The 21,793-nt window shown below is 43.7% G+C and overlaps 2 protein-coding genes across 3 annotated transcripts; both read left to right on the top strand.

Moving 5' to 3' along the window:
* The first annotated feature begins 282 nt into the window (after positions 1-282).
* Positions 283-2,462, top strand: GRO-A (GRO). 2 transcript variants are annotated; one of them, NM_001082386.1, is given in 4 exon segments: positions 621-773; positions 872-995; positions 1,090-1,173; positions 1,849-2,462. In NM_001082386.1, coding segments are annotated over 4 exon segments (324 nt in total). In that variant the 5' UTR covers positions 621-673; the 3' UTR covers positions 1,865-2,462.
* A 10,632-nt stretch (positions 2,463-13,094) lies between these two features.
* LOC100354804 (permeability factor 2) lies at positions 13,095-15,517 on the top strand. The gene is made up of 4 exons (XM_017347498.4): positions 13,095-13,313; positions 13,412-13,535; positions 13,630-13,713; positions 14,775-15,517. Exons 1-4 carry the CDS (start codon positions 13,214-13,216, stop codon positions 14,788-14,790), a joined length of 324 nt encoding a protein of 107 aa, XP_017202987.3. The 5' UTR covers positions 13,095-13,213; the 3' UTR covers positions 14,791-15,517.
* The last annotated feature ends 6,276 nt before the right edge of the window (positions 15,518-21,793 follow it).

Raw genomic sequence — 21,793 nt, 5'->3', positions numbered from 1 at the left:
CAGTGCACTGTGACCCACCTGGTCTTTGTCTCTGCCGCAGAGAAAGGACACTCAACGTGATATCTTTCACACCAGAAAATACCAGATAAAAGATAATAGTTTTTACCTGTTGATAACTGCATTGACTTAAAGCGGGCATTGAAAAACTTCAGAAATGAGTGGAATTTGGAAAACTCTAGTTAAAGAGAGAAGAGAGAGAGAAAGTGAGAGAGAGAGAGAGAGATACAAGAGAGGTTGTTGATCCCCAACTCCAATCACAACGCAAATGTTTTTTGTAGAACAGTAACTGCTGCAACAATGCAAGGTCCTGAATCGCCAACTCCCGCCTGCACAGAGGTCACTGGCGCAGGCCAGCTAGCTGCGGTGATTCCAGCGCGGCGGTCAAATCACACCCCCCCCCCCCGTAGGGATTTGGGGCAGACAACTTGGATCCTAGAGTCCCAGGGTCAGGGCCAATTACGCAGGAGGGCGGGGCCTGCGCTTTGGTACCGCGCCCGGGGATCCACCAGGAGCTCCGGGAATTTCCCTGGCCCGGGGGCTCCCGCTTTTCCCGCCCCGAACGGGCATAAAAGGGGTTCTCCGATCGCAGCGAGCCACAGAGCCCGGACGGCCACACCAGCCACAGCTGCCTCGCTCCAGATACCCCCGCCGCCGCCACCTGCCGCCGAGTCCCATGGCCCCCGCCGCGTGCCCCGCCGCGCCCAGCGCTCCCCGGTTCCTGCGGACCGCGATGCTGCTGCTGCTGCTGCTGGCCGCCAGCCGGCGCGCAGCAGGTGAGTGTCGGGCCCTCCACCGCGGGCCGGGACGGTTCTTGGGGAGAGGCGGCGCGCGTGCCGCACAGCCGCGCTCACCGCGTCTCCGCTCCCCGCAGGGGCGCCCGCGCTCACCGAGCTGCGCTGCCAGTGTCTGCAGACCGTGCAGGGCATTCACCTCAAGAGCATCCAGAGCCTGAAGGTGCTGTCGCCGGGCCCGCACTGCGCCCAGACCGAAGTCATGTAAGTCCCGCCCCGGCCCGCTCCGCGCCGCCGCCGCCCCGCACCTGCTCTGGCCCGACCCCTGGCTCACGCGGGTCCTCCCGTCTCTCTGCAGAGCCACGCTCAAGTCCGGGCAGGAAGCTTGTCTCAACCCCGCCGCCCCCATGGTGAAGAAATTCCTGCAGAAGAGGCTCAGCAAGTGAGTGAGGGGCTCCGGGACCCGCGGCTGCAGGCCCTGCTCCCACCCCTGGGACCCCTGAAAATACAATGCAATTTGCCATGGCTACCATGGGCCTGCTCCGGTGCCGGAAGTGAATTTTTAGTCCTTGGCACCCTCCATTGGAATGAGGGTCAGTTCCTCACAGATGAAGCAGATTTGGCCGTTGGTGTTAATATGCCTTCTGCCTAGTAAGGAAAGCCTCGTGGCCTCCTGGCCTGAAAAGTGAAAGCTCTAGATTTTGGCCAACGTGTCTTAGCCTCGCGAAGAGCAGGGACTTTGCAGTGACAGCCCCCTAAGTCCAGGCTAGGATCCCTGTGGACATTATTTAATCGCTCCCCATTTCAGAAAAATAAGGCAAATGATGATAGTTTATAGGGCAGTGTGCATGGCTGAAGTAAGGTCAGGCTTGTAAATCTGTAACTCCAAGTGAAGCTTCGTCCATTTCCAAACAGTCATGTCCTTGAGGCCCCAGCCTGTTCTTTTACTTATAAAAGCACCCAGATGCTCAGCTTCTTGGCTATGCTGGCCAGTGAGCACAGCCAGACACAGCAGGCAAGACTCTGCAGGCAAAACCCCCTCAGTCTCCAGGGGCTACAATGAAAGAGCAGCTTTGGCTTTCGTTAGCACCTCTAACACTAACCTCTCTCTTCACAGGGGCAGCAGCAACTAACCCAGGCAGAAGGAAGAAGCTGATGGGTGGTGGCTGGTGCAGGGTGGTCCTCTCCCTTAACAGACCCGAAAGTGAAAAGAGAGCAGCTGATTTCTGAAGACACTTGGAAAAGGGCTTAGAGTGTTTGATTATTTTGTATGAGAGTTCTCTTTATTTATTATGTATTTATTTATTTCCTAAAGTTTGTATTTTAATATTTTGCATGTTGGTATTTGAAGATATGAATGTGTTTCAGCAAACATAACTGTCCTAATTGTTCACTTTGAAGTTGTTTGGTTTTGGATCTTATGAAACTAATGTATTTATTGGGAGGCGATTGAGTGTCAGCCACTGTGACAGGATGGGTGGAGTTGGGCATCGGAGCAATCAGTGAAATCATTGCTGGGAGAAGGGACTGTGTGTGTAGAACTATTTTTGTACTTTTTTGAAGAGAATGTCAGTTATTTATTGAAACTGTCTCATGTTATGTACTCAACATTTTTATGTTGATGCTTCCCTTGGACATTCTATGTCTTACTTGTAGGGCATAATGCCTTGTTTAATGTTCATTGTACAATGAACAGAGGGGTCACAATTATTTTTACAAATGACATGAAAAATAAAAGTTTTACAAAAAATAATATGCTTACATTTTGTTTTGTTCTTCTTGCCTTTCAATGTCTGTTGGGTGCCCACGTGTTCTCCAGTGAGACTCTTGGTTAGAGCTAACTGTGTGCTGTGTTCCCTTATGTTTCTCTTACTCAAGGAAGAACAGTTGATGCTTTTCGAAAGCACACACTACCCTGATGAACACCTTGATATTTTTTTTTGGTTTTGTATAGACTATCATTTTTTCACACAAATTTACTATTCAAAATTAGTGATTTACAAATACTTGAATTGTTATAAACATTTTAATAAGGAATTCTGTAAATGTTTTTGGTAAAGTAGTTTTCAAATAATTAGGAACTTTCCCTTTTAATGAACTACGGGGATAAATACATATTGTAAAGTAAGATATATGAAAAAGTAACACAGAGATAACAAAAAGATAAGGAGATAAATGGATTGAGAATATAACATGCTCTTCAATTGTTAGAGGAAGTAGTAAGTTAAAGACAATTGCAATGTAGCAAGAAAATAATTTTAAGGGCAAGCACTAAAATAAAAATTCCAAAACTTTGGACTTAACAACCTGAGGAGATAAAATGAAATAAAGGAGACACTTGAATAATATAAAAAGAGAGATGAAGGAAGAAATTAATCAACAATAAATGGGACAGTAGGAGAGACAATGATCTTGGCTCCTGGCTTCAGTCTGGCCCAGCCCCTGCCTTGCAGCCATCTGGGGAGTGAGCCAGCACATGGAAAATCTCTCTCTCTCTCTCTCTCTCTCTCTCTCTTCTCCCTCCCACCTTGTAATTCTTTCAAATAAATATAAATCTTCAAAAAAAGAGAGAGAGAGACAAACTTTAAATATTAGCATCCAGATAGCTTGAAATTAAAATTAAAAGAATTGGAAGTGTGATGTCATACAAAACAAAAAAGAAACTTGACATAAATATATTAATTGCTTATTAATCACTGATTGTGTTATTTTTTTTTTTATCTTTTATTTAATGAATATAAATTTCCAAAGTACGTCTCATGGGTTACAATGGCTTTCCCCCCCATACAATCACTGATTGTGTTATTAATACTCAGTATTAACATAATTTTTATGATTGCTCCAATAATTAAGGTCTAATTTATGTTAGGCATTAACAAAGGAAGTAGTTTAGAGTAAGATTGTTGATTCCAAATTAAAAAATAGAGCAATTCTAAAATAGACAAAACAATCTTAAGGTTTATGAACTTAATAACATATTATCAAAATATATAAAGCAAAATGGAGTAACCAAAAATAAAGCAATAGACTGATCTGTAACCATATTAAAGGTTCTAACAGATCCCTTCAATACTTAATAGGCAAAACAGTAAAAAATCAGTGATAGTAAAGAAGAATTAAATGACATAATCAGCTAACATGGTCTCAATGATAGATAAGGATTTTTCAAGAAGCAAGTGCAAAAATCACACTTGTTTATACTGCACACAGGAGATATTTTCTAAAAAGGGCCATAAAGAATTTATCAGCACTTTTAAAAATGTTGCAATATTATACAGAGGACTTTTCCCAATCATCAGTCTTTTATGTTTTCTCATTTTTCTGGCTGAAATACAGATCCATCACACCCTCCATGTGACATGTTTGCTGTGATTTATAACTCCTCTTCAGCTTGCCTAAGTCTCACTTCATATTACCACAGTTTGTCATGCTGTTTTAATATCCGTTATGACCTTCTGGTGTGATAAAAATATTTCCATTAGATGTTGCCTCACTTCCTACATTTTTTGAGAACTTCTTTCATAATTTTGGCTCTCTTGTCTCTCTTGGATCACAATATATGAGGCGTCTACAAAATAGTCATTGAAAATTCACACTTTTAACTGCATTTTCCAAGAACATTTTGAAGACTCCCTTGAAGACTGTAATATAATTTCATTACTCAATACTATTTCTACAAAAGCTTTAGAAAATAATCTTAAAAAAAAATAGAGGGGATAGTGCTGGAGGAGTAGGTTAAGCCTCAGGCTGTGCGACAGCAAACCAAAGGGGCATGGGGTTGAGCGTCAGCTGCTCCACTTGCAATCCAGCTCCCAACTAATGGCCTGGAAAGATGGTCCAAATCCTTGAGCTCCTGCACCCATGTAGAACTGGAAGAAGATCCTGGCTCCTGGCTTCAGGTCAGCCCAGTTCCAGCTGTTGCAGCCATTTGTGGAGTGAACTAGTGAATGGAAGACCTCTTTCCCTCTGTCTCTCCCTCTCTCTGTCTGTAACTCTACCTCTCAATGAAAACTTGACACATGATCCTTTAGGGAACAAATCACATACAAGCATAGTAAGTATCAAAGATTTTCAAGTTTGCAGTTTTGGTTTTATCCACTGTTCAGTTCACCTTTTGCAAAAATGGTCATAGTCCTTCTTTGTATGTTGTATGTGTCTAACATAGGTCTTTTAATTTAACAGCCACCATCCCATGATTTTCTGCATATACCGTGAACCTGTAGGTTACCCCAGTTTTCCTCCCCTCTCCATGTTAATAAAGAGTTAATAAAGGTTACAATGCACCTGTGCACAAGGACCAATGGAAAAAACTGAGATGCATGTAGGACTTCCTAGCAGAAGTAGCATCCAAGCTGACTGACAAGCAGGATCCTACAGGTACATGGCCTCTAATTTTGGGGCTTTATAGCCCTCTCCTACTTCAATCCTCCCCTTTCCCTGCTCCCAAGGTGAACTCCAGGTACGTGAAGTCACTTGACACTTCTAGCACTTCCATCTCTCTCTCTCTCTCTCTCTCTCTCTCTCTCTCTGAAATGTTTTCCATCACTCAGTGTTGCCCCATTTACTTGGAAAGCAATCAAATGATTGCCTCTTCCAGGAAAATTCTCTGACATCTCCAACAAATCCATGTCCTCCCCTCACTCCTAACACCTTGGTCAGAGTCTATCATGATGTTACGAAAGTTTCCTAAAGCTTCAATGTGCACCTTCATCTCCCCTGTTGCATTGAGAGTTGGGGGCGGCAGAGCCTGTCTTAATTCTCTTTCTTAATCCTCTGTCACACATACTGAGAAGATGATCAATGAAAACGCAGCAACAAATGAAGAAAGGAATTGAATTTAAAATTCCCATCCAGTAGAAAGATAATTGCTGCAGTAATTGGAGCCACTAAGAAAAATTCAACTTGAATATGCTTAATGAAAAGGGAAAGATTTTATTGCCCTATAATAATACAGACTGAAGACTAGATGAGCTACAGCTGGACCAGGAGTTCACATTTTCTCCTCAGTGACATCACTAATGTCTCACTGCTTGTTTCTGAGCTGACTTCATTTCAGGCAGAGTCTCCTCAAGCATCTGCAAACCGTGGCTTCTGTCCTACCAGCTATATAACCCCACTGGAAGCAAAGGTTTGTTTTTCCAACCATTTCCTGACCAAAACAATTCCAGGGAATTTTCCTAATGGGCAGATTTAGGTCACTTGGCCTCCCCTGAGCCCATCAGGGTGGCTGTGGACCAGTCCCAGACCAGCCAATACCATTTTGGGTTGGCAGCTCGATCATGGAGCCTCAGAGGATGGTCAGTCTAGCTCAACCAATCACACGGAGGGAAGGAGACATGGATTCCAAATAAAAACCATGGATCTTTTTATCAAAAGAAGGGAAAAGAGACTCAATGCTGGCAGCAATAGCAAATGTGCTGGAGAATGGTCCACAGAGTGATACCATAGCCAATGAAATGCTGTGAAGAAGCAAATGGGTCCAGTGATCTGATGTCACATTCAAGCATCCCCTACCATTCTCCCTTCAGAGGTGGAGTCACTCTACTAGAGGCAGTGATTGCCACACAATAGGCTTGGCAGTTGTGATGGTTTGATTCCTCAAGGCAAGCCTGGACAAATTTGTACTGTACTGTCTGCCTTCCTTGTGGCTCCATTCATGCTTGAGATGCAGCAGATTTTAAAGGCATATTAGAGTCAATAAAACCTTATGAGACAATTAGTATTTGTATGGTAGCTTAGAATGCAATTATGGTTTTGTTTTACTGATGACACTGTTCCTTTCAGATTGGAGATTGCATGAATTTAAATTTGAGCATACAGGCCTGTCATTCAGCTTATAAGTTGAGTAATGAACTGAGAATAGAACTTATTATACCAAAATTGGATTATTTTGATTTTAATTTTTTCTGAGAAGTAAATATGGATCTATTAGGAATTAAATCCTGATCATTGATGTAACTGAAAAGGAAGAAAAATTCATTATTTCATTTTGTAAACAACTGATTTTATTGTGTCATTATTAGGCAAATAGTTACAGATCATTCCACAAATACATAAGTACTTCAAAAAGTTCATGGAAAGTTGAACTAAAAAATAAATACATGTGGTGGGACAGGAGTCTGGTGCAGTGGCTAAGGCACCCCTCGGGATGCCTGCATCCACGTCAGAGTACTGGTTGGAGTCCCAGCTTCTCCATTTCCCATCTAGTAAGGCATCTTGTGAAGCAGCAGATGATGGCTCAAGTACTTGCATCCCTGCCACCCATGTGGGAGATCCTGGTGGGGTTCCTGACTCCTTGGCTTCAACCTGGCCCAGCCCTAGCTGCTGAGAGTATTAGATAAGTTGATGAAAGATCTCTCTGTGTCTGATTCTCTGTCTCTCTTTCCCTCAGTCTTTCTATATTTCAAATAAAATGGATATAAATTAAATAAACTTTTTAAATGACAACTTCACAACACAAATTTTTGTAAAGATTTACTTATTTATTTGAGAGGCAGAATTACAGACAGAGAGAGGGAGAGACAGAGAGAAGTTTTCCAACTGCTCATTCACTCCCCAGATTGCCACAATGGCTGGAGCTGGGCTGATCAGAAGTCAGGAGCCAGGAACTTCTTCTAGGTCTCCCATGTTGATGCAGGGGCCAAAGCACTTGGGCATCTTCCACTGCTTTCCCAAGCCATTAGCAGGGAGCTGGACTGCAAGTGGAGAAGCTAGGACTGGAACAGGCACTCATATAGGACGCTGGTGTCGCAGGCAGAGACTTAACCTAGCACACCACAGCACCAGTACCAAAAAAATTTATTTTAGCACAAAAAAGTTAAAGGCAGCATAATTTCTTCATTGTATGTATTTTTTATGAACTTTTTTAGAAAAAGATTTATTTAATTGAAAGTCAGAGTTACACAGAGAGAAGGAGAGACAGAGAGAGAGAGGTCTTTCATCCGCTAGTTCACTCCCCGATTGGTGGTAACAGCTAGAGCTGCACCGATCCAAAACCAGGAGCCAGGAGCTTCTTCGGGGTCTCTCTCACAGGTGCAGGGGCCAAAGCACTTGGGCCATCTTCTAATGCTTTCCAAGGCCACAGCAGAGAGATGGATCAGAAGTGGAGCAGCCAGAACTTGAACTGGCACCCATATGAAATGCTGGCACTGTAGGCAGTGGCTTTACCCTCTATGCCACTGGGCTGGCCCCAAGATTAAAGTTTTGATCAAACAGCGCTTTCCCTTCTGGTCATCAGGACACCACACAGTAATCTCTGTATTGTCGAGAAGGAGTTTGAGCTCTAGCTTTCCTGAAACTCTGAAGCTGTGTTTAAGAATCGTCAGCTCCAGGTTGATGTAGAACCGTAGTGTTTCCCAAGGGGATTGTGACAAGGAGAGCGAAGACCTCCACAGAAGAAAGTGTGTCTCCCTGACCATAAGCTCTCAAGGCCAAGTCCACAAACACGTGCCCATGGCTTCCCCAGGCCAGTCCTGCCATCAGTTCACAGAGGGCTCTCTCCCTAGGGTGCCTGTGGAGTCTACTTGGGTGAGATCCCCAAGAGTCTGAGAAATGTTTTCTGAAAACAACTCCTTGGTATCCTTCCATTCTTCAAATCTTTCTCATGGCTTCCACATTTGCAGATGGTGCTGAAGCATTAGTGGGAATCAAGGCAGTGATGTGGAACCATTACGGTTGCCGGTGCATTCTTCATGGCCTTTTTTCTACATGCATCCTTTTTTTTTAAAAAAAAAAATTTATTTATTTGAAAGAGTCATAGTGAGAGAGAGAGAAAGAAAGAGAGAAAAAGAGAGATAGAGAAACGTCTTCCATCCACTTGCCCACTCCCCAAATGGCCACAACTGCTGGCAGAAGTCAGGAGCTTCTTTTGGGTCTCCCACGTTGGTTCAGGGCCCCAAGCACTTGGGCCACCTGCTGTTGCTTTTCCCAGGCCATTAGCAGGGAGCTGGAGGGAAAGTGGAGTACCTGGGACATGAACCGGTGTCCACATGGGATGGCGGAGAGGCAGGCAGTGGCTTCACCCGCCACCCCACAGCGCCACCCCCTTGTATGAACGTTTTGGAGACCCCTCATGTGAGGCTCTTCTTAAAATGTTTCCTGTTTTGTCTTTCACTGCTGTAAATGTACTGATGCTTTGTTCATTCTATTTACTTTGAGTTTTCTTAGGCCAATGCTTTGGAACAGATCCACCATTGCAGCAAATACTTTCTGTTCTCTTAAGTTGTAAGGAAAATAAAAGTCCAGAGTGCCTGTTGCTGAAGGCGAAATATGTTAGTTATTAAAAGTTGATAAAGTACCAGGGTCAGCAGATAATTGTGATCCTTATCTCCACCAATGAGCCAAATAAAATGCCTTTCTCTCCTTCCAGGAAGCTGTGGGGCTGTGGTCATTTCTATTAATCCTATTTTGGAGGGGAAGTACATTGACATGGAAAAGCAGATAGATAAATACACATTTTTATTAAATTAAGTACATCATTGTCATGCCACAAGAGGAAATTGTTGCTATTAATGAAGTAAAACAAAGGGGACTTCTGAGTAGCCTGTTGCTTTTAAGCTTTGGGAAAAGTAAAGTTGAACTATAAAAATGACAAACATTAAAAACAAATAAACAACTCTCCTGACCTGACGTTATCATCCACTTATTTCAGAAGAATTTTTTTGTTTAATGTATAGCAAATAAAGCTTCATTGCTTGGAGCTCAAATTTTAAATTTCATTAAATTTCCTGACTTCAGGGGAAATATAATGTGGAGAAAAAACTAGTAATTACTTCATGAGCCAGATGAAAAAATTAAATGGGTTTTGTATACAAGAGTACTTCAAAAAGTTCATAGAAAGTAGAATTTAAAAAGATTTTTTTGCAAAAAATAGAAATTCATGCATAGTTTCTTCATAATAGGCATTTTCTGCAAACTATTTTTAAGCAATTAAAAAAAATTTTTTTGAGAGGCAGATATACAATCAATGAGAGCTCCCATTCACTGATTCACCCTCAAAATGCTCCTGGTAGTAGAGGTGGGTCAGCCCCAGAGTGAGGAGCCACAAACACAGTCTAGGTTTCCAACATCAGTGGCAGGAATCCAATTACTTCAACCATTACCACTGCCTCTCAGGGTCACGTTGTCAGGAAGCTGGAGTTTGGAACTGGAGCTAAGAATGGAAACTGAACACTCCAATACATGACGCAGGTGGCCTAATCACTAGGCTAAACACTTGCTCCCTGCCACAGACTTTTGAAGTAATTTTGGATATATGTAAGGACTTGAAACATAGCCCATTATAACAAAGTGTTATTTGTAATAATGTTTTACATTTACTCGGCATCTTAACACATGCAGAATGTGCTGAATTATAGAGATGTTGAAAGAAAAAAAATGCAAAGATCTGCTGAAGATTGCTCCTTGGGCTAAAGATTAAAAAGCTTGATGGACAATCTCTTCATCTATCCTGCCCTTTTTATTTTTTCTACATTAGCAAGTATTCCTCTATAATCAGAAAAATCAAACTGCATTAACTTTTAAAGAATAGCTATTAAATTTCTTAACAATTGATGATTTTTAGAAAATGCAGTATTTCCTACTAAGAATCCCAGACAAAAATGGGGATGGCAAGAGTAATACTAACACTAATTTTCAATTATTTATGAGTCATAGATTTATAACTGTAGACTATCTTTCATTTTCTACTCCTTTTAAGAAAATGAAATCCTATTTTTTAATTTAAAAATTTCAGGGCTGGCATCCCCTACCAAACCACAGTTCAAGTCCCAGCTGCTCCACTTTCAATCCAGCTCCCTGCTAATGTGTCTGGGCAAGTAGCAGAAGAGCAGAAGATTGCCCAAGTACTTGGGCCCTTGCCAACCATGGGGAAGACCTGGATGGAGTTCTGGCTTCAGTCTGGCCTAGCCCTGAAAGTTAGTCATTTGGGGAGTGAACTAGAAGTTGAGTTGGAGGATCTCTCTCTCTCTCTCTCCCTTTCAAATAAATAAAATGAATCTTTACAATTTTTAAAAATTTTATTTATGTGAGAGGGACAAGGAGAGGGACAGGGTACAGGGTCCCAGCTGGTCCATGTCCAAAACTGGGAACTCAATCCAGGTCTCCCATGCAGGTGGCAAGAACCTGATCATTTGAGTCCTCATTACTGCCTGCCAGAGTCCACGTTAGCAGGAACTGAAATCAGGAATCAGAGCCAGGGATGGAACTCGGGCAGTCTGACTGGAGATGGGGGCACTTAAACTACCAGGCTAACCTCACATTCCTAATCTTCCTTTAAATCTTCCACTCATTATTGCAGGGATGTACTGATGATCACCAAAGAAAAAATGTAATTCACCAACTAATCATTTATAAATATTGTCCAATAAATGATATGGGATATTTCTTTTTTTAAAAGATTTATTTATTTACTTACTTATTTGAAAGTCAGAGTTACACACAGAGATGAGAAGCAAAGAGAGAGAGGTCTTCTAACCACTGGTTCACTCCCCAACTGGCCACAATGGCCTGAGCTGCACCAATTCAAAGCCAGGAGCCAGGAGACTCCTCCAGGTCTCACACATGGGTGCAGAGGCCCAAGGACTTGGGCCATCTTCTGCTGCTTTCCCAGGGCATAGCAGGGAGCTGGGTCAGAAGTAGAGCAGCTGGGAGTCGAACTGGTGCCCCTATGGGACGCTGGCACTGCAAGTGCCAGCTTTACCCACTACGCCCAGGATATTTCTTTTTATTCACATTTAGTGGTTGAAATGACTACAACTAGACTAGGGAGGTAACCCAAGAATTAAACTCGACAACAAAAACTCATTCCAGATTTCGCATTAAAAACAAAAATAGAAAAATTTTATATGGGAGGCTTATTTTCCTGTTTATGGGAATTTTTATTCCTAGGCAAATTTTGGCTTAGGGGCCATAAAAAGAGAAAATTATATTTTATTTATTTAACATAGTTACAACGTTTGCTATATTGTAATGCTCTGCAAATATCAGCACATTCATCATAACAGCCATTTGGGGATGAAGAATAGCATGTGTCTCCATTTCACAACCCAGACAGGGAAAATGTCATTTACAACTGGAAAGGAAGAGACCAGGGTCTGGGTCAGATTCCTGGCCTGGGGCAGAGACCTGCCCTGCACTTCTCTGACAGCTGTACGGGGCCAACCTCACGCGCCTTCGCACTGGTTTCCCCACGCCTCTGACACATTCGCACCCAGAACCTCACCCAACCTCCCTCCCTGGAACCCAGAGAGGACAGTGACACTGACGGTGAAGGATGGGCTCCTGAAAGACAAGGGCGTGGGTTCACAATTTAACTGTCTGATTAGAAATCAGTAGAGACAAAATATGTCGACTGACGGTCTCTCTGGGGGAGGCAGTCAAATCTCTGGAGGCAGAGAAGTCCTTACAACACGAACGAGAAATGAGATTTGTATCCACAAAACCAGCCAGCAGAGGAGATCCATGAGCCCGCATTCGCCATGTAGAACGTGTTTCACAGCCACACGTCCGTTGGCTGCCAGCGAGCAAGGCGTCAGCTCTCGCGTGCCGCGCCTGCCCTGGCTTGCACAAAACTGGGAGCTGCGGACCGGCGAGCCGCACGCACCGCTCTCGCCTCGCAGGTCCAGGACGACCCCGTGCCTCCTTCGCCTGCTCATCAAAGCTCCCGGCACCAAAAGTGCCCTCCCCCGCCCCCCGCAGCCCGGATTTCCTCGAGTTTTGGAAGTTCCAGAGTTTCGCAGAGGAAGGAAGCAGTGTAGGGTTAGAACATTCTGTCCTAAATTCAACGCAGGAGGAAACATTTGACACTGGTCTTCCCCTGCCGCCTGTGGAGAGATGTGACACCTAGAGTGATGATTGTCGGTGCTTGTTACATACCAGGAACAAAGCAAACTTTCTTTTGTTCATTCTGAAATGACAGAGCACTTAACAGTGTGTGGACGCAGACGTAAATCAACTCTTTCAGCACTGGAGAGTTTTTTGTCACAGCCGAGAAAGTAGACTAGGCCAATGACGTTAAAAGGCCCCGTGCCCATTAAGGAGCAGTGTCAACCGCTGTTCTTTCTGGGCTTCAGACCCGCCTCAATTCCTCCAACCCAAACACCTGACTCTCTCCAAACTGCCCTCTGTGGGGGTCACTGGGCGCTCAGGTGCCCCCCTGCGGGGGCCACTCATGCCCCTAGGAATGAGGAGCTGAATACCTGGACCCCAGGGTCCGGGGCCGTTTTGCTGGAGGGCTAGACGGACGGCCCGGCTGCGTCCCTTCCGCTGCAGCCCTGGGGCGGGGTCTGCACTTCGCTTCCGCGCCCGGGGATTCACCAGGAGCTCCGGGAATTTCCCTGGCCCGGGGGCTCCCGCTTTTCCCGCCCCGAACGGGCATAAAAGGGGTTCTCCGATCGCAGCGAGCCACAGAGCCCGGACGGCCACACCAGCCACAGCTGCCTCGCTCCAGATACCCCCGCCGCCGCCACCTGCCGCCGAGTCCCATGGCCCCCGCCGCGTGCCCCGCCGCGCCCAGCGCTCCCCGGTTCCTGCGGACCGCGATGCTGCTGCTGCTGCTGCTGGCCGCCAGCCGGCGCGCAGCAGGTGAGTGTCGGGCCCTCCACCGCGGGCCGGGACGGTTCTTGGGGAGAGGCGGCGCGCGTGCCGCACAGCCGCGCTCACCGCGTCTCCGCTCCCCGCAGGGGCGCCCGCGCTCACCGAGCTGCGCTGCCAGTGTCTGCAGACCGTGCAGGGCATTCACCTCAAGAGCATCCAGAGCCTGAAGGTGCTGTCGCCGGGCCCGCACTGCGCCCAGACCGAAGTCATGTAAGTCCCGCCCCGGCCCGCTCCGCGCCGCCGCCGCCCCGCACCTGCTCTGGCCCGACCCCTGGCTCACGCGGGTCCTCCCGTCTCTCTGCAGAGCCACGCTCAAGTCCGGGCAGGAAGCTTGTCTCAACCCTGCCTCCCCCATGGTGAAGAAACTCCTGCAGAAGATGCTCAGCAAGTGAGTGAGGGGCTCCGGGACCCGCGGCTGCAGGCCCTGCTCCCACCCCTGGGACCCCTGGAAATGCTGTCAGGACAGGGCAGGGGGCAGCTCAGGACCGAGAGAGTATGGCTCCTTTCACGGTGCAATTTGCCACCGGGACCACGGCTGTGCTCTGGGGCCAGCAGGATGTCCCTAGTAATTTGCACTCCATATCCGAAAGAGCCAGGATCAGTTCCTAAAAGATTAAGTAGACTAGGCCAATGACGTTAAAAGGCCCCGTGCCCATTAAGGAGCAGTGTCAACCGCTGTTCTTTCTGGGCTTCAGACCCGAAAATTGGAACTCCTGGTTATAGGTAAGGGGGCTTCTAGGTGTTTCCAGTGAAGAGCAGGGACTTTGGATTTTTTTTTATTTGAAACTCAGAGTTACACACACACACACACACACACACACACACACACAGAGAGAGAGAGAGAGAGAGAGAGAGAGAGAGAGAGATGGCCCAATGACCGAAAGGGCCGGAGCTGGGCCGATCTTAAGCCAGGAGCCAGGAGCTTCTTCCGGGTCTCCCATGTGGGTGCAGGGGCTGAAGGACTTGTGCCATCTACTACTGCTTTCCTAGCCCATAGTAGAGAGCTGGATGGGAAGTGGAGCAGCTGGGACTCTAACCGGCTCCCATAGGGGATGCTGGCACTGCAGGCGGTGTCTTTACCCGCTGTATTACTGCGCTGGCCCCAAGAGCAGGGACTTTGTAGGGGGACTCCGCCTGAGTTCAGGTGTCAATAAAATGTTTTGCTAGGAGCTTTGCTCCCACAGCTTAAGGGGGATCATGCATATACATTTTTAACCACGTGTTGTTTCTGCTGATTGAGGCTGATAGTACTGTTGCAACCACAGGCTCCCAGAGCTAAGTGTTTTGTGTTACACAGGGCAGTGGTGGTACAGGTTACTAGCCACCTGGTGTCAGGTTAGGGAACTACTGTTTTGGAAAACCCTAGAATGTCAGACATTCAGGCAGGAGAGGAGGGCTGTGACATAGATTTCTTGAGTACCTACTAACAGTACCCTTTTCTCATCACAGAAGCAACACCAGCTGACCTAGAGAAAAGCAGGAAGCTTATCCCACATTGAACCCAGGGACATCCTAAAAGGAATCAGTGACAGAAGTGAAACAGAGCGCTCCTGGGCACAGCTGCATTGGACTTAATGTTGACTGTTTGTTATGGCTGATGCACTATTTATTGACATATGTATTTATTTATTTTTCAAAGCTTATGTATTAATGATTATGATATTTAAAGATATGAATGTGTTTGGTAGTTCACTGTATTGTTATTTTAAAATACCATATTTTCTGTTAAATCAAGTAGTAGAGTCTGGACTATTTAGTTTGAATATTATGAGTTTTAAGTGTTGTTTTTCATTAAGCTTTTTTTGGAGGAGGCAAAATAATGAGACCACAGCTTTGCCAATAACTATGTTAGAAGCTGGGGACAAACTGAATCCTCCAAACATACACAGGGACCATCGGATCACTGTTCAGGCAGGGGAATGGGTGTGCACATCTATTTTTGTAACTATTTAGAAGAATGTCAGCTGTTATTTATTACAAGATTTTCATAGTATGTGGTCAACATTTCTGATGTTGAATTTTTTTGAGAACTACAGTGTTCTTTTTATCCGTTGGACATTTTATGTCTTCTTTGTAAGGCACAATGCCTTGGTTAGCATTAATCATGCAATGCTTCTTGGGGTCTTGGAATAAAGTTGTTTATTTATGGATGTATTTTTACTAATAACATGAAAATAAAGCTTTAACAAAAGTGCTAGGCCTACATTTGTCTTATACTTCTCAACCTTTTGTTTCTCCAGAGTGGCAAAGTTGTTGGGAATCTAAAACGGTTCATGGATCTTTTTAACGGGTGCCATAAGCTGGCATGTCCTTTGGATCTCACTTGCTCTCTTTTTCAAAGTTTATGCAGCCTCCCGCCTTAAGAATCCCTGGGTGACTGCCTGCAGTGCCAGCATCCCATTTGGGTGCTGGTTCAAGTCCTAGCTACTCCTCTTTCAATCCAACTCTCTGCTACAGAAGATGGCCCAAGTGCTTGGGCCCCTGCACCAACCTAGGAGACCTGGAAAAAGCTCCTGGCTCCTAGCTTCGGATCAGCTCAGCTCTAGCTGTTGCAGCCGTTTGGGGAGTGAACCAGTGGATGGAAGACCTTTGTCTCTGTCACTGTTTATCTTTGTCTGTAACTCTGCCTCTCAAATAAATTTTAAAAAATCTTTGAAACAAAAATATCTCCTTGAATGAATCAATGTTCTTTAAAAAAAAAAATCCTTTCCCTTTCACAGACCCAGAAAAGTAAATCCTTTGCCCTTTGTCTTGTTAGTTGCTCTCATCCTAAAGGACAATAAAACATCTCTAATCATCCCCTAAGGGCCTGAAGCTTACATCCAGAGTAAGCCCAAGGGTGCTGGGGACTCTAGGACCCCACGGCTTTATGTTACCTATCAAGGTGAACAAGTCACAGCATTTAGAACACCCAAAGGACCTAAAAGTGGACTGTCTGGCCTTTGAGAGATTTATTCACACCACTCAGGAGGTCTCCACAGAGACTCTCTTAGGATGGTGTAGCACAACTTTCTCACTCCCCTTTTCAAGCAGAAAAAAAAAAAAAACTGATGCGTTCTTCATTTTTGGCCTATGGCTACTGGAGACCACAAGAAATGAGGCTCTCATTGCATTATCTGAGGAGTAAGGCCGGAGGCACATTCATTGACCTGGAGCTATTTAGTAACAAATACGTCTCTCATCCAGAACACCTTATGAGTGCACTCAGGAGAATTTTTTTAAGTTTATCTATTTTTAAATTTATTTAAGGGGGAGAGAGAGAGTGAGAGAGAGAGAGAGAGAGAGATCTGCCATACACATACACTGGTTCACTCTCCAAATGTACAAAGTTGGACCAATCCAGAGCCAGCAGTCAGGAACTCAACCGGAGTCTCCCATGTGAGTGGCAGGGGCCCAAGTACCGGAGCCATCATCTGCTGCCTTCCAGGCTGTGCATTAGCAGGAAAGTGGAATCAGAAGGTGGTGGAACTCAAACCAAGGCACTCTTGTAAGGGATGTGGGCAGCTCATGTAAAGCTTAACAAACTACACCACAATGCCTGCTCCCAGAGTAAGATCTTAAATATAAATATTAAAAAAAAAAAATTCTAATACGGACCTTACTAACTTGTGTGAAAAGAAGGATGCAGGAGACATAGTTTTGATGAAGAATTAGATGTATCTTGCATCCCAGGTCTAACATTTCTGTGTAATTCTGAGGTCAATTTTCTTTATTAGTATAAATGTCATTCACTCTTTTCTTGAAGGGATACAATAATCCTACTCTTGGGGCCAGCACTGTGGCATAGTTGGTTAAGCTGCTACCTGACACACATGGCTTCCCATATGGGCACCCATCCATGCTTCAATTTCTCCATTTCATATCCAGCTCCCTGAGAAAAGCATTGGAAGATGACTCAAATGTTTGTGCATCTGTCACCCACATGGGAGACCCTGATGAAGCTCGTGGATTCTGGCTTCAGCCTTGCCCAACCCTGGCATTTGTGGCCATCTGAGGAGTGAACTAGCAGATGGAAGATTCTTCACTGTGTCTTTTCTCCTCTCTCTATAACTCTTTCAAATAAATAAATAAATAAAATATATAAATATAAATAAATATATTTTCAAATAAATAAATCTTTAAAAATAAAAACAATAACCCTACTCTTATTTTGTAGTTGTTCTTAGGATTATGTGTTAAGATTTGAGGAAAATCTCTATTTAAAAGATAGACTGGCTGAATGGATTAAAAAAATTAAGTCCCATCTATTTGCTGCCTACAAGAAACACATCTCATCAACAAAGATGCACACAGATTGAAACTGAAAGAATGGAAAAAAAAAATATTCCATGCTAACAGAAACCAAAACAGAGCTAATGTTTCCATCCTAATATCAGAAAAAAAAGGAGACTTCAACATAGAAACTGTTAAAAAAGACAAAGAAGGGCACTTTGTAATGATTAAAGGATCAATTCAACAGGAAAATGTGACTATTATAAATGTATGTGCACCTAATTACAGGGCACCTGGCTATTTAAAAGAAATGTTAATGGATTTAAAGGGAGACTTAGACTCCAAAACAATAGTAATGGGGAATTTCAATACCCCACTTTCAGCAGTGGGTAGATCAACCAGACAGAAAATCACCAATAAAACAACAGAGTTAATCAACACTATAGACAAAATGGACCTAATGGATATCCACAGAATTTTCACCCTATGGGGCAGAATACACATTCATCTCATCAGTGCATGGAACTTTCTCTACGATAGACCATATGCTAGGCCATAAAGCGATTCTCAGTAAATTCAAAAAAAAAATTGAAATAATACCATGCATCACATGGGACTATAATGTAATAAAGCTGGAAATCAAAAACTTAACAGTCTCTAGATCATATGGAAACACATGGAGACTGAACAACATGTGCCTGAATGAACAGTGGGTCATAGAAAAAATCAAAATAGAAATAAAAAAATTTCTGGAAACAAATGACGACGATAACACATCATATCAAAACTTATGAGATACAATAAAAGCAGTGTTAAGAGAGGAAATTTTATAGCAATCAATTCCTCCATCAAGATATCACAAAGGTACCAATGCATCTCAAAAGCCTAGAAAAATAAAACCTAAAATTAGTTGGAGGAAAGAAATAATTAAAATTAGAAAAGAAATAAACAAACAAACAAAACACTACAAAATATTAGTGTAATGAAGAGCTATTCCTTTGACAAAATTAACAAAACTGTTAAACCACTGGTGCAACTAACAAAAAAAAAAAAAGAGGGAAAAGAACAAAGCAATAAAATTTGAGATGAAAAAAAAATGTAACAACAGATACCACAGAAATGAAAAGATTTATCAGGAATTACTACAAAGATCTGTATGCCAACAAATGGGAATCCTAGAAGAAAGGGATAGATTCCTAGACACATGCAGTCTACCAAAATTGAGTCATTAAAACAAAGAAAACATAAACAGACCCATAACCAAGATGCAAATTGAATTTGTAATAAAGACGCTCCCAACAGAGAAAAGCCCAGGACCAGATGGCTTCACTGTGGAATTCTACCAAACAATTAAAGAATAACTAATTCCAATTCTTCTCAAGCTATTCAAAACAATTGAAAGAGACTGAAACCTCTTAAACTCCTTATATGAAGCCTACTTCACCTTAATTCCTAAACCAGAAAAAGATGCAACAGAGAAAAAGAACTATAGACCAATATCCCTGATGAACAGAGATGCCAAAATGCTCAACAAAATATTAGTTAATTGAATCCAAAAACACATCAGAAAGATCATTCACCCAGACCAAGTGAGATTTATCCCTGGTATGCAGGGATGGTTCAACATTTGCAAATCCACCAATGTGACACAGCACATTAACAAACTGAAGAACAAAATCATATGGTTATCTCAATAGATGCCTAGAAATCATTTGATAAAACACAACATCATCTCATGATGAAAACCTTAAAAAAATTTGATATAGAAGAAACATTCCTCAACACAATCAAGGCAATCTATAAAAAAAAAAAAAAAAAAAAAAAAAAAAAAAAAAAAAAAAAAAAACACAAGGAAAGTGTCCTATTGAACAGGGAAAAGGTGAAAACATTCTTCCCTAAGATCTGGAACCAGGCAAGGATGCCCCCTCTCAATATTGATATTCAATATAGTCCTGGAAGTTTTCACCAGAGCAAGAAAAAGAAATCAAAGGAATACAAATTGAAAAGGAGGAAATCAAATCTCCCTATTTGAAGATGACATGATCCTTTATATAATATTTCCAAAAAACTCAATTGAGAGACTATTGGAACTCATAAAAGAGTTTGGTAAAGTGTCAAGATACAAAATCAACACAGAAAATCAATAGTGTTCGTATGTACAGACAATGTCGTGTCTGAGAAAGAACTTTTTTTTTTTGGACAGGCAGAGTGGACAGTGAGAGAGAGAAACAGAGAGAAAGGTCTTCCTTTGCCATTGGTTCACCCTCCAATGGCCGCCGCGGCCAGCGCGCTGTGGCTGGCACACCGCACTGATCCGATGGCAGGAGCCAGGTACTTGTCCTGGTCTCCCGTGGGGTGCAGGGCCCAAGGACTTGGGCCATCCTCCACTGCACTCCCTGGCCACAGCAGAGAGCTGGCCTGGAAGAGGGGCAGCTGGGACAGAATCCGGCGCCCTGACCGGGACTAGAACCCAGTGTGCTGGCACCGCAAGGCAGAGGATTAACTTAGTGAGCCGTAGCACCGGCCCTGAGAAAGAACTTTTAAGATTAGTATCATTCATTGGCAGGCATCGCAGCTCACTAGGCTAATCCTCTACCAGCAGTGCCTCCGGGTTCTAGTCCCTTTGGGGCGCTGGATTCTGTCCTGGTTGCTCCTCTTCCAGTCCAGCTCTCTGCTGTGGCCTGGGAAGGCAGTAGATGGCCCAAGTGCTTGGGCGCCTGCACCTGCATGGGAGACCAGTAGGAAGCACCTGGCTCCTGGCTTCGGATAGGCACAGCGCACCAGCCTTAGCAGCCATTTAGGGGGTGACCCAACGGAAGGAAGACCTTTCTCTGTCTCTCTCTCTCACTGTCTATCTAACTCTGCCTGTCCCCCCCCCCCAAAAAAAAAGAAGATTAGTATCATTTACAATAGCTCCCAAAAGAACCAAATATCTTGGAATAAAGTTAACCAAGGATGTCAAAGATCTTCATGATAAAAATTACAAAACATGAAAGAAAGAAATAGAAGAAGACATTAAAAATGGAAAAAATCTTTCATGTTCATGGATTGGGAGAATCAACATCATTAAAATGTTCATACTACCAAAATCAATTTATAGATTCAATGAGATCACAATCAAAATACCAATGACACTCTTTGCAGATCAAAAAAAAAAAAAAAAAAAGTTGCAGCCGGTGCCATGGCTCAATAGGCTAATCTTCCGCCTGTGGCACCGGCACACCAGGTTCTAGTCCAGGTTGGGACGCCGGATTCTGTCCCGGTTGCTCCTCTTCCAGTCCAGCTCTCTGCTGTGGCCCGGGAAGGCAGTGGAGGATGGCCCAGGTCCTTGGGCCCTGTACCCACATGGGAGACCAGGAGCAAGCACCTGGTTTCTGGCTTCGGATTGGTGCAGCACACCGGCCACAACACATTGGCCGCAATGCACCGGCCATAGCAGCCACTGGGGGATTGAACTAACTGAAAAGGAAGACCTTTCTCTCTGTCTCTCTCTCTCTCACTGTCTAACTCTGCCTGTTTTAAAAAAAAAAAAAAATGATGCTAGGATTCATATGCAAACACAAGAGACCCTGAATAGCTAAAGCAATCTTATACAACAAAAACAAAGCTGGGGGCATCACAATACCAGATTTCAAGACATACTACAAGGTGCTTAAAATCAAAACAGCCTGGTACAGGAACAAAAACAGATGTGTAGACCAATGAAACAGAATATAAACTCCAGAAATCAATGCATGCATCTACAACCAATGTATCTTTGACAAAGGAGCTAAAATCAGTTCCTGGAGTGAGGACAGTCTCTTTAACAAATGGTGCTGGGGAAACTGGATCTTCACTTGCAGAAGTATGAAGCATGACCCCTACCTTACACCTCATACAGAAATCCACTAAAAATGGATCAAATATCTAAATCTACAATCTGATATCATCAAATTATTAGAGAACATTGGGGAAAACCTTCAAGACATTGGCATAGACAGACTTCTTGGAAAAGATTCCAGAAGCACAGGAAATCAAAGCCAAAATTGACAAATGGGATTACATCAAGCGAGAAGCTGCTGCACTGCAAAAGAAACACATAGCAAAGTGAAGAGGCAACTGACAGAATGGGAAACAATATTTGTAAATCATATAACTGATAAAGGGTTACCATCCAGAATCTATAAAGACTCAAGAAATTCAACAACTAAAAAAGAAACAATTGAGTTAAGAAATGGGCAAAGGACTTAAATAGGCATTTTTCAAGAAAGGAATTT

This window comes from Oryctolagus cuniculus, chromosome 8 (assembly GCF_051225735.1).
Source record: "Oryctolagus cuniculus isolate XC-2025 breed Fujian yellow rabbit chromosome 8, ASM5122573v1, whole genome shotgun sequence".
Taxonomy (NCBI): Eukaryota; Metazoa; Chordata; class Mammalia; order Lagomorpha; family Leporidae; genus Oryctolagus; species Oryctolagus cuniculus.
The sequence above is the reverse complement of the archived record's forward strand: the minus strand, read 5'-3'. Positions and strand labels throughout refer to the sequence as shown.